The 22475-nt window shown below is 40.7% G+C and overlaps 1 protein-coding gene across 3 annotated transcripts in view; it reads left to right on the forward strand.

Moving 5' to 3' along the window:
* The window catches only part of RNGTT (RNA guanylyltransferase and 5'-phosphatase), a 123463-nt gene that overhangs the window by 9240 nt on the left and 91748 nt on the right, over window positions 1-22475 (forward strand). For all 3 annotated transcript variants that reach the window (XM_028722948.2, XM_028722947.2, XM_028722949.2), the window contains 4 exons: window positions 324-399; window positions 4919-5171; window positions 14670-14779; window positions 15498-15599. In XM_028722948.2, coding sequence (XP_028578781.1) covers window positions 324-399; window positions 4919-5171; window positions 14670-14779; window positions 15498-15599 — 541 coding nt within the window. The remainder of the gene's footprint in view (window positions 1-323; window positions 400-4918; window positions 5172-14669; window positions 14780-15497; window positions 15600-22475) is intronic.

Genomic DNA, 22475 nt, shown 5'->3' on the forward strand with positions numbered 1-22475 from the left:
CTCGAAGCCATCCTTCTTGGGAGAACTGCATTCAGGAGTAATAGGTTGCACTTCTGCCTTCAGCCGCTGGCTGAAAGTAGAACGAAAAAAAATGAAATGCTTGTTTACTCATGGAAGCATTTATAGCCTCCCTAATCCAGCTTCCGCTCTGATTTCTTCCAGCACAGAGTTGCTGTTCCAAATATGTGCCAGGGGGAGAGAAATGTAGCAGTCAACTGACCCCACCTTGAAGGGAGAACCTATTTGAGGGCTGACTGTGTCAGAAAAGGAATATTGGTGCTTTAAAATAGTCTCTGTAACTGCAATTAATTTTTGTTTTTTAGGTGTTCATTGTACACATGGTTTCAATCGTACTGGTTTTCTTATCTGTGCCTTTCTGGTTGAGAAGTTGGACTGGAGGTAACTTTATACTTTTTTTTAATTTAAAAATGGATTTTCTGTAAACATTGCATTGTTTTATGGGTGGGCTAGTTGCTGTAATTTGTAGCTTAATCTACTATAGCACCCTTATCTTTTAGTATACAAGATTCAGGAATGCTGATGATAATATTAGATGATCTTTTCCAATATCTCTTTCATTAATGTGGCAAATGTGGAATAGTAGTTGATAGATCGTAGTATTGTCAGGGAGGAGTTAGTTGACTGCAACTTAAGAAGAAGGAAGTTTTTAATGTTTGAAGTTTTATTCTGTTTTAGTGTTCTGTTTAGAGTGTCTGGGGAAACCCAGCCAGATGGGCATGGTATAAATAATAAAATTATTATTATTATTATTATTACTACTACTACTACTACCTCCACCCTATCCACCCTCCCCCTGCCTCCACCTCCAGGAAAATGTGTCTTGAAATTAGGAGCTGATATGATTACAAAGTCCCCGCTGATAATAAGTTGGATGTTACAGGTTAACTAAGTAAGTGTCAGATTTTGGCCCTTTTATGTCATAAAGCAATACCAGCAGATGCGAGAGTGCTGCTACTGGCATTCAGTAGGTACCTAGCAAGACTCCTGGAGGAATCCTTGTGAGTTGAGTATGTGTAACTTTAACAACCAGTTTGGTCTGGTTTGGTTACATGATAATGATACATGGGAATATTACCTACAACTTATGTGCATTTCAATCTAGTATTATGATTTCTGAGGCCTTTTTGTATCATAACAAGAAACATACTTTCCTTTTTTTATTTAACTGTTTAAGATTTATATTGATACCCCTCTTTTTTCTGCAATGAAATGCTCAAATCAAGGTGGATAGTTTTCAGAGCTGCTCTACTGTGCTCCCCTCCAATAATGCAGGCAGCTGGGTTTTATGCACCTCTGGTTGCTGCTCCTTTTGTGTTCCCTGCTTGGCCCTCTTTCCAGTTGGATCAAAACACATACAAACAAGTTTTTTCTCACCCACAAAGGTGTAGTTTTAGCAGAAAGAAGAACTGTCTGGTGGCTTATGACAAACTGCCAGCCATATTAATTAAATTGGAAACAAACAATTCATTCTCTATCTCTTCCCCTTGCCTGAATGTGGAAAACTGATACAATTGCCCCTTGAGGCAAGCTACAGGCAGTTTCAGGATTGCATCCAACACTTCTTTTTTTGCTCACTGGGGGTTGGGGACCCTTTGGAGCAAATTTAGGGGGCACATGGGGAGAAGAGAGGAAGGAAAAGTGCCACTGTGTGTGTGTGCAGAATGCTGCTCACATGGTATTGGATACAATCCTTAGTTTTTAAACATTTTGATCCTGTGAACACCATGGCGTCCTTTAGCTCCTCTTTGAATCGTGATCTTTCATATACACATCTTGTTGAACTGGATTGTATCTTCTCTTAAGATACTCTGTTCTGATTCTTAAGGGCTTAAAGTTACCTAGTCTGCTGTTGATTTGCTTTGGTGAAAAGTTTCAGTGGATTTTATGTATACCATGTTTCTAGTTTTAATTTTCTAGCTTTATCTTTTAGCCCTTGGGTATGTTTGTTTTGCAGCTGCGAAAAGATTCTTCTGTTTATCAGAAAATTGTTTTTCTGTGGCTGTCCTCATAAGTTGTCCTAGTATTATTTGTGCACTGACAGGTTTTTAAGGTGTCACATTAATAATAGTGCCTTTAAACCAGAAACATAAAAAAGCTAAACAATACCAGGTCTTTTGCACTTGGAAACCACATCCAATCCTTCCCCCCTAAAAACATGCATACAAATACCTTTATTTTAACACAGGAGCTTTTAGCTCAAGGTCTTGCTGAAAAGAGAGGTCTTTCACTAGAATATTAAGAGCAGGAATAATTTCACTCGTCCAAAATCATGTAAATGTTCTCATGCATTTAATTGCTAAAAAGCATGTATGTATCCTTTCCAAGCTTTTACAGGATACTTTACAGTTCTGAATAGGGCATAAGTTTGACAAAGAATGTTGGTGTTTACAAACTTTGCCAACAAATCCAGTGACAGCAGACTTCATACGCCATCTGACTGTGCAATTGTTATTCCTAAATTGATTTGGCAAGTCTACATACCACAATGTGTCACTTATTGAATGATTAGCGATAATGTATGTTACAGACTTTGCATTTTTGTAGCTATCCTTGGAGCTGCATGTTGGGAAATTCAGGGCAGATAAAAGAAAAGATGCTTCTTTACTCAGTGCATAGTTAATACTGTGGAACTCTCTGCCACAGGAGGCAGTGGTAGCCCCAAACTGGGATGGCTTTAAAAAAGGATTAGACAAATTCATTGGAGGAGAGGGCTATTAAAGGCTACTAGCCATGATGGCTGTGGTCTCCCTCCACTGTTGGAGGCAGCAGTGCTTCTGAATACCAGTTGCTGGAAACCCAGGAGTGGGCACAAATCCTGCTTGCTGGTTTCCCATAGGCATCTGATCGGCCATTGTGAGAACAGGATGCTGGATTAGAGGGGCCATTGGCCTGATCCAGCAGGCTCCTCTTCTTCCTTTCTGTTACTTCATGAATCCTGAAGGTGGTTGTGACCCACTGCTTTTTGCCCACTGTCCTTTTTCATTATTGACTTTGTTGCCAAATGGCTTGCTCTGAAGTTTAAAAGGATGATGTTTGTCTTGACCCTTGCTGTGGGATTTTGTGTGTTGAAAGTATCTTTAAGCACATACTCTTTTTAGATGTAATAGATGCAAGCAGTGGTGCTCTACCTTCAATAGCTAACAAGACAGATAAAATGGAAGCATTTGAATCAGGAGGTCTGATTATTTAAAATGGCTGTTTAAATTGAATTGGAATAAATAGGTATGTTTACTCAGATATAAATATATATAGAAATGTAAGTAATATAATTACAACCAGTTAATTACTGTTTTGTGAACTGCCTAGGTATTTTTTCTTGAAATGAAATGCGGTATATATTTTTAATTATAAGACTGTATTAAATGTACTTCGAGAAACAATAACCAGAAAAATAGTTTAGCTTTTCTAAATAGTAAAGGTGAGCCATATATTTCTGGAATAAGTGCTGAGAAAAACCCAAACAGCATTATTCCACCAGCAGGTTGATATTATCAGCAGCACATTGAGTTGTATTCCCAACGAAGTTATACTCTTTGAAATCTCTAGACATAAGTCAATACTAACTTAAATCCATTCATTTTATTGGGTCTACTCATTGTGTCTTTGCTGGATACAACTCATTATGGACACACATTATCCCAGGAATATACGTGTGTGTGTGTGTTTGAGGAAAGGTCTTAGCACATCATAGATAGCTTTCCTCTGGCAAATAGTTAACTAGTAATTACACTTGTTCATCTTGCCAAAGGCAAATCATTGTGGGCTAATGCAGCAGATTTAAAATACAGTTTACTAAAAATGGGGAGCAGGGAGAGACTATTAGGAGAATTTCCTTAATGTGACAATTATATAGAGTGGGTTCATTACCATTAGAAAAGTCCCCTTTGCTGCATTGTTCTTTAAAGCTAGCAGACATTATTTACTGGTGGAAAAATGTGTTCCTTGTAGAATAGTCCATCCACATCATCCCTTTAGCATATGAAGTAGAAAAGCTGTAGATACATGGTGACTTCTGAAATGAGTTTTAGAGCTAGTTTATGGAAAGGTTGTCCAGATGGAGAACTCTCCAGTTAATCAGTGGGAGCCTACTTCAGACTCTCCTTTAGCAATCAGCTTGATCTCCCCCAAGGCAGTTTTACCCCATGAAAGTACCAGGCTGTTTCTTAATATATGATAGGGCTGCCAAATGCCTATTATTTGTCATTTCCTGCATTTGCAGGGGGAAAGTGCAGTATTGAGGAAAACTGGGTATTTCGCCTAAGATGCAGACGTTGAAAGTAGCTAGTATCCACTGTTCCTCTTGCCAGTTTTTTGCTCTCTTGGCGTATCAGTAAGATACTGAAATATGCACTTTTGCTAGGTGCTGTTCTATGGGGAATGTCCTCTGAATTGCCTTGATCTTCAGTGAATATATGTCTGTGGAGTCTCATAAGCTCAGTAAGGTATTGCCAGGACTCCAGGGTTTGGCCACAAGAACTCCTGTTCAGCATTACAATAACTTGTATGCCCTGTGGACCATGGAGTGTTCTGAGTTACAGTCCTGTAGGCTGAGGCTTGTCATAGGTTTGGAGACTTTCTGAATCTACCCTGCAGAAATGGGTGGGCAGCACTGAGCCTTGCTTATGGCATTTCAGTCAGGCTTAGTTGGGAAGATTCCTTGCATTCTTTCTTCATTTTGCAGCAGGGCTGTCATTTTGTCATCATAAGGAATGCACTCTTGTGTTTGAGACTCTTTCTGAATACTTAATTATATGCTTACTCAACCTGAGCAGAATATTGATTAAATTTGATGGTGAACTATGGTGATACCTTGTTGGGGACCATAATGATTGGGGTTGCAGAAATGAAGCATTTAACGTGCTGAAATAATTCCCTGACAATTTCTGCTTTGTTGCAGCATTGAAGCAGCTGTGGCTATTTTTGCCCAAGCCAGACCACCTGGTATTTATAAAGGTGATTATTTGAAAGAACTCTTCCGTCGATATGGCGATGGAGTGGAGGCGCCGACCCCTCCCCCTTTGCCAGAGTGGTGCTTTGATGAAGATGAAGAAGAGGATGAGGATGATAACTGCAAACCAAGAACCCCCGAATCAGAAGCTGGGTCATCAACTTCATTTTCAGGCAAAAGAAGAAAAGAACACTTAAAGCTGGTAATGTTGTCCCAAGAGACCTTAGCTGTATTTGAAGTTAGCTAAAACAAAGTTTAGGAACTGCAGAGATTTAGGAAACTGTTTTTGTGTTATTTGCTATACTAGGACAACAGAGTTGCTCCTGAAATGTAAAAAGTAGAAGACTCTGCATAGAGTGCAAACAGAATGGGCTGGGAAAATGGACAAACAAGATGTTTGGGTTGCAGACACCAATGTTTTGGATTTAGCCACACCTTCTTCTTTTAGGCAACTTCTAAAAGGCATGGGGATGGTGGTGGGATGAGTTCTAATGTTGACAGAAGGAAAGTTAAGTACCTCTGGGTGCATGCAAGACTTTCAGGTCCCAGCGTGTCAGGGGTCGGGAGGAGTGAAGGCAGCAAGTGTGATAAAATTCTGGAAAGCAGGCAAAAGGGCTTTGGAATTGTTCCTTTTCTGCTTTGCTTGGTAGTCCTGTGTTCCATCCTACTATTCAATGCTTTCTTTTCACTTCCTTTTCACCAACCACCAGAACTTCATTCAAAAGGCCCTGAATTCCATAATAAACCAATGCAAACATCGATAGCTATTTGTATCTAGTATCCTATGCAATTTCCTTAGGGTAGAAGTAGTTGCTTAATTTTGAAATGCTCTGGAATCTAAAAATTTTGCTACAGAATTAGCACTCTGTTTTTGTGTTGGATAACTCTGGGGTGTAAGGGAAGAATAGTTCCAGTACAAGGAACCTGGATACAGAAGTTGATGGAAACCCTTTTTGTTTTCTAAATTCGGGGTATAAAAGTTTAGAACTGTGTTTCTCTAGAGTCATGTAAATTCATAACTGGTAACTTAATGGCTTTTCTGTGAATAGTTTTTCTTTCAAAGATTAGAGCCATTGGAGTTTTAATTAATGGATGGAAATTCACAACTGTGATGCTTTTCAGCTAGCCGCGAAATTGAAATTCTGAATGCTTAAATTAGTAAACAGATTGTACGTAACCTTATCTATTTTAGTTGACATGGCAAGCAGTTATGTGAACTTTTAAAAATAGATTTCTGTGACTAATGGTTTAGCTGAAGACAAACTTTCTTTCCTTGATGTGATTGCAGCAAATGGACTGTGTTTTGGTATTTGATTGGATAGGCTTTCATATTCTATATATTTTATCTGCTTGTTTTGCCATTCTTGGCATATTGGAAAATAATAGTGAGGTTTATAATCTTAAACATCTGACTTTTGGCCAGCTGGTGAAGCAGCAGGTGCAGATGATGCTGAGGACTGTGTGCCTCTTGCCTCCCTTTCTGCTTCTTCTTTTCCTGACTGCAGGGCCTTCGGTTCTGAATGGCTACTAAGAGGTGGGGCTTAGCAGTGGTTCAGACTCAGTGGAAGGAGTTTTATAACACCCAGAATTTTGAAAGCGATGCTATACTACAGATGCGTGCATTAATTTTTTTTAAAATTAAAAGTTTCTCTGGCATAGGGCAAACCTCCATAAGCATAGATAGAATGGTTGTGGCAATGGTAGTTTCCCTCCATTATCCCTTCTTCGGGAAAGTGTGATCTGCCATCAGCACATTAGGCTGTATCCTCTTTTATTCAAACTAAATTCTCATCTGTTAATTCAAAACCACAGTAGAGAAAGAGATGCAGCTCCATGACTGTCCCTCGTTTTATCACCTAGTCATTTGAAAAAAACCATAAAGCTAAATTGTGCGAATAAGCATATTAATAATTGAAGCAGAATTCAAAGATGAAGCGATTCGAGGGAGTAGAATAGTTTGGTTAATATGCATATTCATATAATTCAGTTTTACAGCTTTGGATGCGCTCTCTTTGTCAAGGAGTGTAGGGAAGAAGAGTTCTATTGAAAGCTTTAGCTTTGCCAGTAGCTGAATAGAGGATGAGGCAGCCCTGTATCTGACTGAACTATAGGAATGCAGAACTATGAGGAGAAGAGCTTGTCAGGTATCCTTTAGCATTTTGCTTGTTGAGGTCACTAAAAAGCTACCATTAGCCGAATGTAAGAGTGGGGAACCTTTTTCTTGCTAAGGGGCCACATTCCCTCAGGTGTAATGTTTTTGGCACTGCATGCCAGGGGTGGGCAGAGCCACGGTTGGCAGTGGGCAAGGCCAGAGCCATTCAGCACTGTTCATCACTCATATCTCTTCCACATACATGCCTCACCCCATCTGTTTGTCTGTTCACACACATATACAGTTTATCCTTATTTCCATTCACAGACACTTATTCAATCCAAACATCTGTTCACACACCCATCCCCCGCTTAATTGAAAGCAGGCAGGTGACTGGGGGAGCAATAGAGCCATCTTTCGGAAAATGACAAACAGCCGAGAAGAAGGTGGCTGGCCAGTTGGAAATGTGCTATGGGCAGCATTTAAAATTTGCCAGGCACATTTTACACCTGGCACAGGTGGCACTGTGGGTTAAACCACAGAGCCTAGGGCTTGCTGATCAGAAGGTCGGCGGTTCGAATCCCTGTGACGGGGTGAGCTCCCGTTGCTCGGTCCCTGCTCCGTTCGAAAGCATGTCAAAGTGCAAGTAGATAAATAGGTACTGCTCCAGCGGGAAGGTAAACGGCGTTTCCGTGCGCTGCTCTGGTTCAGCAGAAGCGGCTTAGTCATGCTGGCCACATGACCCGGAAGCTATACGCCGGCTCCCTCGGCCAATAAACCGAGATGAGCACCGCAACCCCAGAGTCGGCCACAACTGGATAGCACCTGATATCTCCGCTATCTGGAGGTGCATGCCTTGAGATCATTGGACCTTGCCTGTTTTCGTGCACTAGCAACACATTCTGTAGAAATCTGTCAGTTATATTTTACCTGCACAATCAGAATGGATTTCAGGAACCAAAAAGTCATATTGTAAAACATGACTTTCAAGCTGTCTGGCCCCCAAATGTCAACTGTTTTGGTGACTGTAACCCTGGGTTAAGGAGCCATTTGGCGCCTAACTTATGTATCTGAGTTTCTAAGACTGGTAATGGGTCAGGTTTGACCCAAAGTAAGAAGGAGGTTCAATAGTTCCCCACACATAGCCTAAAGATTAAGGGCTCTCTGAACAAATTAATAGTCTGATAAATTTTGAACTTCACAAGTTGTACAGAGAAAATATTTATTGGAAACTTTGGAGTGTCAGGCATAGCCCTATTGGCTTTAGCCCAAACGTAGCAGAGTTTTCCTGCACAGCGAAGAAGCTAGTTGCGGCAGTAATGACTAGTCAGCTAGACTCAGAATAACTATTTACAGGATTTATTAAAAGGAAAAAATAAAACCAGCAGAGTTTCTGCATACAAAACAAAGCAAAAATAAATCCTCTCTTTCTCTCTCTCTCTCTCATAACCATACACAGCACTTCTACTCCTAACAACACCTCACTTCAAACTGAGCTAGCAAACCCTTGATAACAGAGCAGAGTGCTGGTCGTTAACCAATCAGAGTAAGTAGTTTCTAGGTCAAGCAGACCTGGGCTTTCTGCCAAGAGTAAATTGACACCAGCCTGAGTTAATTGTGTGAAGCTAGAATCTGCAAGTTTCCCACGAGAACCAATTAACAGAAACTGAACACCCCCTCACAGATTCTGCTGAACAATTAACATCAAATACACCTATGTAGGAGATTATTTTTCCAGCAAACCTAAACCCTTGCACATTCGCTTGTTCTTTATCTTTGCCAATGGTTTAGTTAACACATCTGCTACATTTTCTTCACTTGATACATAAGTACAGGTGATTATATTGTCTTGTACACAGCAACGTACATTTTGGTATTTTACAGAGATATGTTTGGAACGCGATTTGAAACCCTCTGTTTTACTTAAGGTTATACAAGCTTGATTATCAATGTAAACTTGTACTGGTTCTCCACAATTTACATTTAAATCTGCTAACAAATGCTTGAAATAAATCACCTCGTTGCACAATTCACTCAATGCGGCATACTCTGATTCCGTTGATGACACACTTACAACGTCTTGCTTGCGTGACCGCCAGCTGATTAAAGCTCCACCGACCATTATGACTAGTCCTGTGACAGATTTTCTATCCGGCAAATTTCCCCAGTCACTGTCACAGAAGCAACTCAACATTTCATCCTCTGAAGAATTTAATTGTAACATATAGCCAATTGTCTGTTTGAGATACCTCAGAACTTGTTTTACCCCTTTCCAGGCATTTAGTGTGGGTTTTGAGACCAATCTACTTAATATGCCTACTGCATAGCTAATATCAGGTCTGGACCACTGTGCTAGATACAATAAACTTCCAATTACAGAGTGATATACATCAGGATGTTCAAATTCAGGACCCTCATCTATATGAAGTGTTTTTATGAAACCTGGATCCATAGGCACCACTGCCCCTTTGCAATCCTGCATCCTGTATGTAGTCAGTAGTTGTTTAACTTTGTTCTGCTGACTAATTAGGCAGCTGCCATCTTGGGCCCAGCACACTTCCAACCCTAGATATGTCCTAACCGGGCCTAAGTCTTTCACTTTGAACTTACTGGACAATTGTTTGGCAAACCTTTTAGTTTGTTTACCCACCTGCAGCCTACAATCTTTGCCCCCTCAGGCGCTGCTACTGGTGTAAAGACCTTGTGCTCATTCAGAGAGGACATCTCTTCCTCCATTGCCTGTTTCCAGAGCTCTGCCTCCTCTTTTGGTAACTTTAACACATCCTGAAAACTCTTAGGTTCTGCAATTACACTAAACACATTTGCAGTATCTGGGGAAAAACGCACCGGAGGCACTCCTTTGTTTTGTCTTTTAGATCTTCTGGGAGAAAATTTTTCTTCTGACCCACTTTCCTCCTCAGAACTACGACCTCTCTTTTGTTGCATAGCAACTGGTCTTTGGCTAACTCCACTTTCTTGAGAGCTCTTATCTGAACTTTCCTCCCCCTCAGACTCTGATTCTCTTTGTTTACCTTCAGAGTCATGAAGCTCCTGGGAAGGTTCAAACCAAACCTCAGTATTGGCGTGTAGTCTCTCCCAGCCACTATGTTAACAAAAACTGGCATTCCTGGAGATCACAATGCCATTTGTCCCTTCAGCAAAGCGGAAGCCTTTTCCCAGCTCCTGGTAACCCACAAACACTAACTGTTTGGTCTTAGGATCTCCCTTCTTCCTCATTTGTTTTGGAATTAATACCCAGGCTTTCGATCCAAACACATGCAAATGGTCAATTTTGGGTTTTTTCTGAAACAATTTAAAGTACGGGGTTGTACCTATTGTTTGATGAAAGAGCCTATTTTGGAGATAACACGCGGTGAGCATGCTCTCCCCCCAATAAGACATGGGCAAATCAGCATCATCAAGCATGGCAAACATCATATCTTGTAAAGATCTGTTTTTTCGTTCTGCAACGCCATTCTCCTCTGGGGAAAAAACGTTCGTTTTTCTATGCCCAATGCCACGCTTTTGTAACCAATCTCTAAAGGCATTTGACATAAATTCACCACCTCTGTCCGTCTGAATCCTTTTAAGTTTAATGGACAGAAATCTTTCCACAGATGCCACCCAGCCTTTAAACTTAGTGAACACGTCACCCTTATTTTTCATGGGAAAAACCCAAGAATAACGTGTGGCGTCATCCACAATTGTTAGTGAAAAGCGCGATCCACCCCTGCTTACAGCAAATGGACCAATTACGTCCATGTGAACCAGCTGTAGCGGTGACTCACTAACTCTGTCACTTCTGGGGTAAGAGACTCTGTGGGTTTTGACCTTTTTACAAACATTACAATCAAGGTACTTGTTACAACTCTTTAAATTACCCCCATCAGCCAATTCAGACATTTTTAGTACACTTTTCCAGCAAGCATGCCCCATTTTCCTATGCAATAAGTGCACACAGTTGTCATGTATAGCTTTGTTATTCACTGCAGGCTGAGATTTACTGACTACTGCTGCAACTTGAGATCCTGCTTTAAGCCAAAACAAGCCTCCCTCTGACTTAGCAGTGCCTAAAATCTCACCAGCCTTCTTAATAATGCAACTGTCTCCTTCAAAATACACTTTAAACCCAGCTTTTAGCAAACAATCTACAGACATCAGATTGCTCCTTAATGAAGGCACACAAAGTACATTTTGCAGGCATTCACGAAGACAAGGAACAAAAACTGCACCCCCCGAAATCACTTCGGAAGTACTTCCGTCTGCTAGAGCCACCTGGCTGCGCTGTGCTGAGTTCTTGGAAACAAACAATTCATCTGAATTCACGATGTGGCGAGATGCTCCCGAATCGACCACCCAGACCGCTTGTTTCTCATCAGCAATCTTGACCTCGCCGGTCACCAGCTGAGCCGACTGTTTTCGTTTGAAGAATTTCTTTTTACGCTGCTGCTGCTGCTGATCTCATCTCTGCTCCTGCACCGGCAACTGAGACTTGACCAACTCCGGACATTGTCGTTTTAGATGCGCTGAAGACCCACATCGGAAACAACGCCTAACAGCAAACGCTGACTCCTCACCGGTACGCTGCTTTTGCTTCACCTCTGGCACGGCATGAGAACTCCTTCCAAACCGCCCACCTGTAGAAGCCTCTGCAGCCAACGACCTTTCTTGCCTCTTCTGCCATTCTTCAATCAAACGCCCAGTAACGTAACTGACTGATAAATCACGCTCCTGCATGCCTTCTAGAGACAAAACTAAATTATCCCAGCTTTCCGGGAGAGAACTCAAAATAATAGCCACCTTCTCCTGCTGGTCTAACGCACAGTCTCTTTCCTGTAGCGCAACAAACTTTAACTGTAAACTGTGTAGGTGTTCCTGCATTGTAACCCCAGGCTGTAACATTGCCTTGTACAATGCCTTGCGAATGAACAGCTTGGAAACCGCTGTCTCACGCACATGGAGTTCTTTAAGTGCTTGCCACACACCTCTAGCTGTCTTGATTCCCCTCACATACAGCAACTGGGAATCTTCCAGCCCCAAGACAATTGTGGCCCTTGCTCTTTGGTCTTTATCGAGGTCTTCATCATCAGGCTTCACAGGAAACTTACTCACCACTTGCCAGAGACGATCCCTCTGCAGCACTGCCTGCATGCGTTCCGACCACAGCAAGTAATTGGAGTCATTCAGACGCTCAAAAGCCATCTGAACTGGTTGTGAGGCCATCTTGAGAGCGATGTCCCTGGAACCCGGAACCAGCTACTCACGACCACCGAGAGAGAAAACAGGAACCACAGCACCCAGCACTCACACGCTGCAGCTGTTGTCCTTGTGTCCGCTGCGTCACCAGCTCACCACGGTCAGGAACCAGCCAGGAACAACAACCTCTGGAACTACTGGAACCAACGCCGTTGATGCTGACACCACCGCAACTCAGGCTGGCAGCACAATGCCCATAACCTCATGGAACTTTGGAGTGTCAGGCATAGCCCTATTGGCTTTAGCCCAAACGTAGCAGAGTTTTCCTGCACAGCGAAGAAGCTAGTTGCGGCAGTAATGACTAGTCAGCTAGACTCAGAATAACTATTTACAGGATTTATTAAAAGGAAAAAATAAAACCAGCAGAGTTTCTGCATACAAAACAAAGCAAAAATAAATCCTCTCTTTCTCTCTCTCTCTCTCATAACCATACACAGCACTTCTACTCCTAACAACACCTCACTTCAAACTGAGCTAGCAAACCCTTGATAACAGAGCAGAGTGCTGGTCGTTAACCAATCAGAGTAAGTAGTTTCTAGGTCAAGCAGACCTGGGCTTTCTGCCAAGAGTAAATTGACACCAGCTTGAGTTAATTGTGTGAAGCTAGAATCTGCAAGTTTCCCACGAGAACCAATTAACAGAAACTGAACATTCCAGGATGTAATACCTTGCATATCATTTCCTGTATCTAGCAGCCAGCTACAGGGAAGCTTTTCCATTGCTTCCCTAGACTTTCAGCACTGTTGGGTTGGTCAGTTCTCAAGAGTTGTTAATACATGATAACGAAACCGTAGCAGCTTCACTGGCTGATGTTTGAATTCTGTAAGGGCAAAATAGTTGAATTCTGATTGTAAAACACACTTCTGTGTGCTAGTTGATAACAGACAAATTAGGCTTAGAATACTTTTTTCGCAGTTCAATCCCTATGAAAGCAAAAACTGAGAAGCATGTTTGTCTAATGTGAAATCTTGTGTGTTTTGAAGCTTAACTGTGCATAGCGTAGCTGAGCTTGCAGATGTAGAGATAAGAGAAGATAGCGTGGCTTTTGGAGTGTGCAAAATATGGGTATCTTTGGTTGAAAAGGTCTTTTCCTGTTCTGAACTTCCTTTGTACAAACAGCTTTATAAGATAGGCATGGCAGAATAAATAGTATACATTTGTTCAGAAAGGTCACATGAAGCATGATGTGGTTTCTGAGCAGCATCAGAAAGAAAATCAATTTTAGATATCGCCCGGGCCCTGTGCTTGCTTTCCTGGTATGGATTTATTGTGCTTTTTTTTAAAGGAGATGCAGGGCAGGTGAAAGCCTTGCAGATAGGTGCTTGTGAGGTGCTCCAGCCCACTCACAATGGTACACTTGGTGATGCCCTTCTTGGATCAGGGACACCTGGATTCATATGATCTGCACAGCCATGGAGCTCAGTGGGTGACCTTGAGTAAATTGCTGTTGGGCTACAGCGGTGGTGTTTCGTGAAAAAAACACCAAGGTGCACCCTATGGTACACCTTGAGCTGCCTTGAGGAAGGGCACAGTAAAAATGATACAAACACACACACGCACAATGGGCACTGCTTCAGGGGAACCTAGTTGGTTTGTTATCCTTGTTAAACAGAGCATAATATGAAGATATATTGATTTTGCTATTAATCAGTTGGCACATTTAAATCAATTATGCAATATCTACATCCAGAAGTTACCGTATTTTTCCATGTATAACACACACCCGGGTATAAGACGCCCCCTATTTTGGGGACAAAATTAACTCACCCGCCGGACCAACACTTCCTATTGCACGCGACAAAGAAGCTACCAATTGTCTCACTGCTTGCAGATGGCAGCTGCAAATCATCCTCCATATCACCGCAGCAGCGGCCAGTCAACAAAAACCCTTGCTGCAGCAATGAATCACCCGCACTACCGTCGCTGAAAGTCTCCTGCTCACGGCAGCAACCAATCCCTAGTCCCAACTCAGCACTATCCATGTATAAGATGACCTCAATTTTAAAACATTATTTTAACGTAAAAAAGCCCTCATCTTATACATGGAAAACTACGGTACTTGGGAATGTTTGGTAGAGATCAGAGGTTGAATCTAAGACAAACTTAGAGCAGACACATTGAAATCAATGGACAAGACTAACTTTGGATTACATCATCCATGTAAAATTTAAAATTGCATCAGCAGAAATGTGGTGCTGGACAAAAAATGGCAATGTAATCTAATTTCTTAAATCTTACTTCAAATGTGAATTGGATCCCACTTAATGCTGAAATCTGGATAACCCTATCATCAGAATTTCAGGCTGTTGTTTGTTGTATTCTAACTGCTTTGTTCTGTGTGTTTATTTTTAGGGTGCTGTGTTCTTGGAAGGAATATCAGTTAAGCATGTAACCCAAGTAACAACTCAACCAAAGTTAGGAGAGATACAACGCAAATGCCAGCAGTTTTGTGGCTGGAAAGGGTATGGAAACACATATTTGAAAAAAATAAATTGTTTGTATACTGTAAACAAGAAATAGGTATGTCTGCTATGCCTCTAACAATACTAGGTTTCTTAAAAAGATAAAAGTGAAATATTTCAGTACATGACATCTTTAGATAATTGTTATCTCCTTTTTGAAGTGCTTAATTTCAAAATGCTGATTGCAAGATATGGAAATAGAAATCTTCATCTAAACTTTCACTGAATTGAAATGGTATCAGAAGTTGCATGGAAAAAACTACCACAAGATACCAATTGGGAACCACTGTTTTAGGGTGATGTTAGTCATACTCAGAGTAGAACCATTGAAATCAATGGACTGGTGGGTGTACACTGAGTTTGACTTAGTTGGGTATCGCCTTTTGAGCATATCCCAATTTTACTACCTGATTAATATTTTTGAATTTGCTTCGGAAACTCACAAGACCCTTTCAGAAGCTGTTGTCCCAGATGGGGGAGCCCAGTATCCAATTGCTCTGCAAGATTTAATGGGTGGATATTAGCTACAGCTAGTATACTAAAATCCTAAGGCAGCCATTTTGGCCACAAGACAGAAACATTTTGCAAGCACTTCCATCTTCCAAAAAAAGTGATTCCTGTTTGAAAGCCACTATTGCAGGAAAGCTGATTGCCAAGAAAGGCTGACTGTAGAGTGATGCTGCAAGATATTAATAAGGATTCTTTCCCCAAACTTTAGAACTGGATTCCCCGGGGCACAACCTGTTTCTATGGATGAGCAAAATATTAAACTCTTAGAGCAAAAGCCATACAAAGTGAGCTGGAAAGCAGATGGAACTCGGTAAGTTGAAATTTCTTTATGAATTAGTGTTCCGTTCCAAACACAAATTATGAATTGTTCTGACATGCCACCTTTTTGATATACGTGATGCATGTCCTTGTGTGTGATTTTTTTTTTAATGTGGGGTGTGCTTTTTTGCTGCACAGCCTTACATCTTAGTGAATTAGAAAGCATTGATAATAATACTGCTGCTAAAACTTCATTAGGATGACTTTCAGCTTGCTCATTCTGCAGGAGACCCAACCCAACTGATCTTCCCAAAGTTTTAATTTATTGTTTTAACTGATTTTGCAATGCTTTGCAGTATATATATCCATCATACATATTATGTAATACCACTCATAGTACAAGGGACGCGGGTGGCGCTGTGGGTAAAAGCCTCAGCGCCTAGGGCTTGCCGATCGAAAGGTCGGTGGTTCGAATCCCCGCGGCGGGGTGCGCTCCCGTTGCTCGGTCCCAGCGCCTGCCAACCTAGCAGTTCGAAAGCACCCCCGGGTGCAAGTAGATAAATAGGGACCGCTTACTAGCGGGAAGGTAAACGGCGTTTCCGTGTGCGGCTCTGGCTTGCCAGAGCAGCGATGTCACGCTGGCCACGTGACCCGGAAGTGTCTCCGGACAGCGCTGGCCCCCGGCCTCTTGAGTGAGATGGGCGCACAACCCCAGAGTCTGGCAAGACTGGCCCGTACGGGCAGGGGTACCTTTACCTTTTTACTCATAGTACAAAAGAGTTTATAACTGATTGAACAAACGCCTACCAAATGAGAAGCAGAAAGAAATATTAGCAAACTTGTAATTAAAAAAGCTATTTTAATTTATATGCTTTGGCTTTAGTTGGGATTCTTTAATGGTACTTATAGTTTATGCAAGGAGACAGTATACTGTTTGCTTAGACTTGCTTATACAGGGTGAGTCTTTTAAAAGAGGCTCCGTGGAACATGTGTACTCTGTATCCACGGGGCCTCTTTTAAAGGACTCACCCTGCGCATTAAAAAGATTTGTGCATTACCCCCCCCCCCCGGCTCTCAGTTCTATTCTTGTGCTGACCTTGGGTGTTAACTACTTAAATCTTTACAATACTGTAATGAATTATGTGTTTCTTCCGCTCTCCTGCTGTGTTATGCTGAGGAAGACGTGGTCTTCTTCAAAACTCTGTTGCCTTGTTTTTACCTGCTGCATTTGCCATATGTCCCTGTCATTTGTTATTGCCTACTCTGTATAACCAAAGTTTGCTCTTTCAGACAGTCCTAGGTTGGGTTTCCTTTGACTTTGGGTACAATCTAATGTACATTTTTTCTATTAGAAAGGTTAAGAAATGTATGTATGTACTCTAGTTTATTTGAGAGTTTCTAGAGTATGAAAATACATAGACATGCAACATCAAAACAAGTGTGCTCTCTCTTTTTGCCACTCTTAAGCCACGAATAGACTTGCTGGACCACCTGGTAGTCATGTGAGCTTTCTCTGAATTTGTTCTTAGTAAATAATGATTTTTAACTAGATATTGTTGGCTGGAGTTGTTGGTTATTGGGTGATAGTTAAGTCACCTTTGGTTACCGTGCTCTCCTACCAAGACTTTCATCCATATTCCTAAAAACTAGAAGCTTTTGCATATGCTGGGTGATGGGGGAAAACTGAGACTGCATTTTCTGACAGGGTGAATTGATTGCGGCCATGCAGATTTCCTGTTTACCACTGTATATGGTTATTGGCATACAATATTTTTGGTACTCTTAAAGACCACATCATTGTGCAGAGAAAACAAAGGACCAGTTTTTCTGGCCAGCTCATGTTAATGCCACTTACTAGCATAGTCAGAGAAGAACCAAGTACACCAGGACTTAAAGATTCTATACTTTTGTATTCACAACAACGCTAGAAAACAGTGCACACCATCCATCTCCTCATTATTCCTCATGGTAATATGGAGAACTGGAAAGTGAAATGCAGTAGCACAAATTGACATACTGCATTATTTTTGGGCATATAGTATCTACTCACGGCTAGCTCCTGGAGTTACTAGGTTTTGTCTTCTCTGTTATTGGAAAAAACTTACCTGGCTTTGATGATCAGCTTTCATTTCTGCTATACCTGTCTCAAAACACCATGCACAACTTTTCACCTTGAGCAAAGATGGTAAACTGTGGAATCCCTTCTTAGTACAGTGGTACCTCGTGTTAAGTACTTAATTCGTTCCAGAGGTCTGTTCTTCTTAACCTGAAACTGTTCTTAACCTGAAGCACCACTTTAGCTAATGGGGCCTCCTGTTGCTGCCACACCGCTGGAGCACGATTTCTGTTCTCATCCTGAAGCAAAGTTCTTAACCCGAGGTACTATGTCTGGGTTAGCGGAGTCTGTAACCTGAAGCATATGTAACCTGAAGCGTATGTAACCCGACGTTCCACTGTAATTCTATAGCTGTGGGGCTTCTTTGTTTACACATTTCTAATAATGATGATGATGATGACAAAAAAGCCCAGCACACCAAAGCACACACTGAATAGTACTTTGACTTACAGATCTGTTTCCTTCCCTACTGGGTTTGAAGATTTGCAGTAGTAGTCACAAACGTTAATCTAGAAACATCGTCCTGAAATCCAAATAAGATTAAGGGTGGTACACAAATGTTTTAAATTAATAAATAAATAAATATCAGGGATGTGGGACTTGTGCTTTCACACATACTGGAAATCTTTGAGTTGGAGAAGGCAATTCCTTTATAACTACGAATATATTCATTCTTGCAGAATACATGCTGCACTTAACTAAAATATACAAACATGCTTTAATCACACTGTGCTTACATATTTATGTTAATTCATCTGCGTATATCCTTTTGTTTTCTGGCACGGAGCTCAGGGGAAAAGAACTTACTCTGATACAATTTCAATGTCTTAACAATTTAGGTTTTAAAACTTTGCCTCTAAACGTTCCATGAAATGAATTGTATAATGAATTTACTGAAATAGATTTTTATTAAGCTGCTGCTGTCTCTGAAATGTTTTTATGCTAATATATTCATGAGAAAGAGATCTAAAAGGCAAACTAATTTTTTTCTGTTACACAAATTATTCTTGTGGTCCTGATATGGGGTATAATATTATAGGTTAGGAGTAGCTAAGGGAAGTATGGTTTTACAAATGTACCCAATTTGGAAGGATGAGGTTATTGAAATTGAAATTGTATGAATAAGATAATTATCACAATATGGTGAGGCGGGTTCTATACTTGCTGCTGCGATTGGCTTTTGTAATGAAAAGTATAATTAGGCCAGGTGGTTAATGGTTCGCTTCAATCCCTAGATACGTATCTCATTAATAATGTTTGTAGCAGATGTTTGTTCTAATGAGTGGAGGTGAATGCTCAGACTGGAATAGTGTGGGGAGGTAATGAGACACCCATCTTTGGGAGACTCAAACAACTACTGAGAATATTACAAAAGGGTTTGGGTTGTTTATGAAATAGATAGCAATAGTGAAAAAGGCAGTTCTAAATTTTATGATTAGAAAATTTGTTAGCCAACAAAAACTGTTAACTGCTGTTGTTTTTAAGGCAAATACGATAATTTTGTTTTTGAGATAACACATGTAATTTTTTGAAATGATTCTGAGAGATAGACAGATGAGTATTCTTTAGGTTGAGGGAATTGTTTTCAATAAAACATTCAACATAAACTGTTATGGGAAATGGTTATTATATTTTAATAACCAGTGCATGCTAGCTGCCGTGTAAAAAACAGAATTATTCAAAAATTGTTCTGAATGTGACTAGGCAACCTCAGTCTGTCTTTCCTTACAGCCACAGTTTGAAACCAATTAGCATGTGACTTGTTCAAATCAAATCTTTGCAACTTTTGTGTATTCATTTTGTATATAAACACTTAAATAGGAAATCGCATTGCTTGCACAGTTTTGCCAAACACATAGAATTTTCATAGATTAGTAAACTCAGTGAATAAGGTAGTATTTGTTTCTTGGAATAAAATGAATACTGGAGCATGTTAGGTAAGAGAAGTCTTTTCTTATCCATGCTGTTGATGAAATTTGATTTCTGTAGATTCATATTGTAACTGCATCCCTGAGGGTGCAGTGCTTCTGTGTGGTTTGGAAGGTAACTGGTTATAATATTTTAACGAAGGTGGTGATTGCAAGGTAGCCAAAAGCAGATTGGTAATAAGGTATGGCAGATCAGGCAGAACTGGAGAAATACCAGGCAGTTCCTATTTCTGGCATCCCTGACAATACAGTCTGTGCATGTTATTGTGTGTGTGTGTGTGTGTGTGTGTGTGTGTGTGTGTGTTTAGTAATAAATCCCATAAAAATCCCCTTGAAAATCCTAAGTCCCTTACAAAGAAGGAAAGATAAGGCAAACTCATATTCTTACGGACACAATACAAAACTTGGAAAGGCAAGGGGAGGGAAGAGGAAAGCAAGCAGATTTAAGCAAGACTTTTTGAGATAATGCAATCCGAGTGGTATCATCTGATCTGAACCAGTGAGCCTCCCTGCTTTTAAGTACACTTACAGGACTCTTTCACATAACTGGCACCAGATAGTTAACCAGTGGATGCGTTGGCTTAAGACCATCTAAGGACAACTATTTTCCCTTGCTTTCACATTAGAGTAAGCAGGTTCATTTTGGAGCTAAAATGATCCTGACTTTTCTTGGCTTTGAAATAGTTTCTTATTCAGATATTTTTAAAATGTATTCTACTGTCCCTATTTAGTTTAAATGTGCTGTTTACTCAGGCATACCTTTCAGGGACCCATGCCAAAAGTGGACAAGGTCAAGATTTTGATTTTCATCAAAATGAAATGATAATTAATGAGTATACTAAACTTGTGGTATGGAAGGCAATCTCCCCCCTCCCACCGCCAGTATTTAGATGTGACTAGTTTTATACGTTCAGAAGTTGTTTTTAAATTGCTTGAGTTGTGGCATTAGCAAGACTATGCAGCTCACCATGATTAAATGATACTTTTTAAATGTACGAATCATCATAAATCAAACCCCCTCACACTTTTAGATGGGACTGACAGTCATAAGAAATCCTACGCAGCTCACCAAGATTTAATGATTATTATTATTTAAGTGACATTGGTGAAGTTGCTTAAATTTATCTCCAATTTATTAAGTCGCTTTCATGTTCTGACTAGGAACTTTGGAAGCAAGAGGTGGGCAGACCACTGATTTTGATGGTGTCCAAACACTCCATAAAACAACTCTCATCTCCAGTGAAGGTTTCCAAGAGCAATGGAAGTTGTTGACCAGAAAAGGCAGGAAACCCAAGTGGCACAGAACACTGATGAGTGGTTGTTTTGTGTTTCTCTTTGCTTCTTCACTACAGAAAGCTCTCACCGTCATTAGGCCTCGGAGTGCTTGACCAATGCTCAGGAAACATTGGACACTTCCAAAGCTTGTGGATCTCCTCTGATGTTTCTTGTTATATCCAGTGCTTCCTGATCTCTTCCAGTTTGTTTATTTATTATTCTGTTTATGAATTGCTTCCCATAAAATATATTGATTCCAGTGCCCTGCCTACTTTCAGGCCAACAAATATTGGACAAGCATTGGAGGAAATCAGGAAGCATCTCTGATGTATGTTTAGTGCTGTTTGAAGACACATTCCTGGGCTTGTTTGAACACCATCAAAAAAAGGCAGTGGAGGTCCCTGAGGAGGGCCAGAACTTGAGCACTGATGGGACAGTCCAAAAAGTTTCATGGGTTTGATCCAGATTCTTTGCCTCTGGCTTAAATGTTCATATCTGATGGGTTTTGGAGATCTGTGGGGGTGGGGAGGAACCAAGCTTTTAGATCACTTGAATAGATGTTTCAGTTGCAAAATTTAGTTTTGTTAAAGTCTGTTCATAATTATGTAGTGCTTTTTACATTTAGTACTTAAAACAAACCAATACTTTCCTTTCCCCTGGGGGTCTTTATTCCCATAACTGAAGGAGAAAGGAAGTTTGGATTGCATTTATGCGTAGCCTTTATTTTATGTACTGCATTTCATGTAAGCTGCCCAGATGGTTACTGCTGATTCCAAGTTCATTTGAGTATCCTGCTGTGGAGTAAATGCTTAGTTATAAAGAACAAACATTTACTAAAAAATAATCATTCTTGATTTTGTCCCACATGAAGTGGTACATACTTTTTGGAATTGGACGGAATTGAATTATTACCTTTTTATGGATTGTTGTAAGAGTTCCTTGAGGCTTATGAGCAGCACTGTTAATCAGCCAGTCTGAAAATGGAATAACCAATACAATAATGTGCTGTACATGCTCATTCGATTATTTACAAAGATACAGTACATCAAAATGCTAATTATCTTGTTTGTGTTGTGAATAATAATCTTGTAGTCCTTTTGTCTTAGAGTACTCTAATTAGATCAAGATAAATGGGATTCTTGTTTGTACGCAATGTTCAAGTTGCATAAGTGTAGACGACTATTTAATTTCATATTGTGGAACATTGAGAAAGGGATACTAAGCTTAGTATTCAAGAACCATCCAACCCTTAAGTGGAAGAGAAGCCAAGTGAAAGCCATCCTCCTAGATCAGTTCTTCGCAAACTTGGGTCTCCAGCTGTTTTTGGACTACAGCTCCCATCATTCCTAAGCTAGCAAGACAAGTGGTCAGGGATGATCGGAATTGTATTCCGAAAACAGCTGGCGACCCAAGTTTGGGAAACAATGTCTTCGACTAAGAAACATAAAAGTACCACAATGTTTATGGTGAGCCAGTGTGGTGTACTGGTTAAGAGCAGTAGACTTGTAATCTGGTGAACTGGGTTCGCATCCCCGCTCCTCCACATGCAGCTGCTGGGTGACCTTGGGCCAGTCACACTTCTCTGAAGCCTCTCAGCTCCACTCACCTC

The sequence above is a fragment of the Podarcis muralis genome, chromosome 3, assembly GCF_964188315.1.
Source record: "Podarcis muralis chromosome 3, rPodMur119.hap1.1, whole genome shotgun sequence".
NCBI classification, from domain to species: Eukaryota; Metazoa; Chordata; class Lepidosauria; order Squamata; family Lacertidae; genus Podarcis; species Podarcis muralis.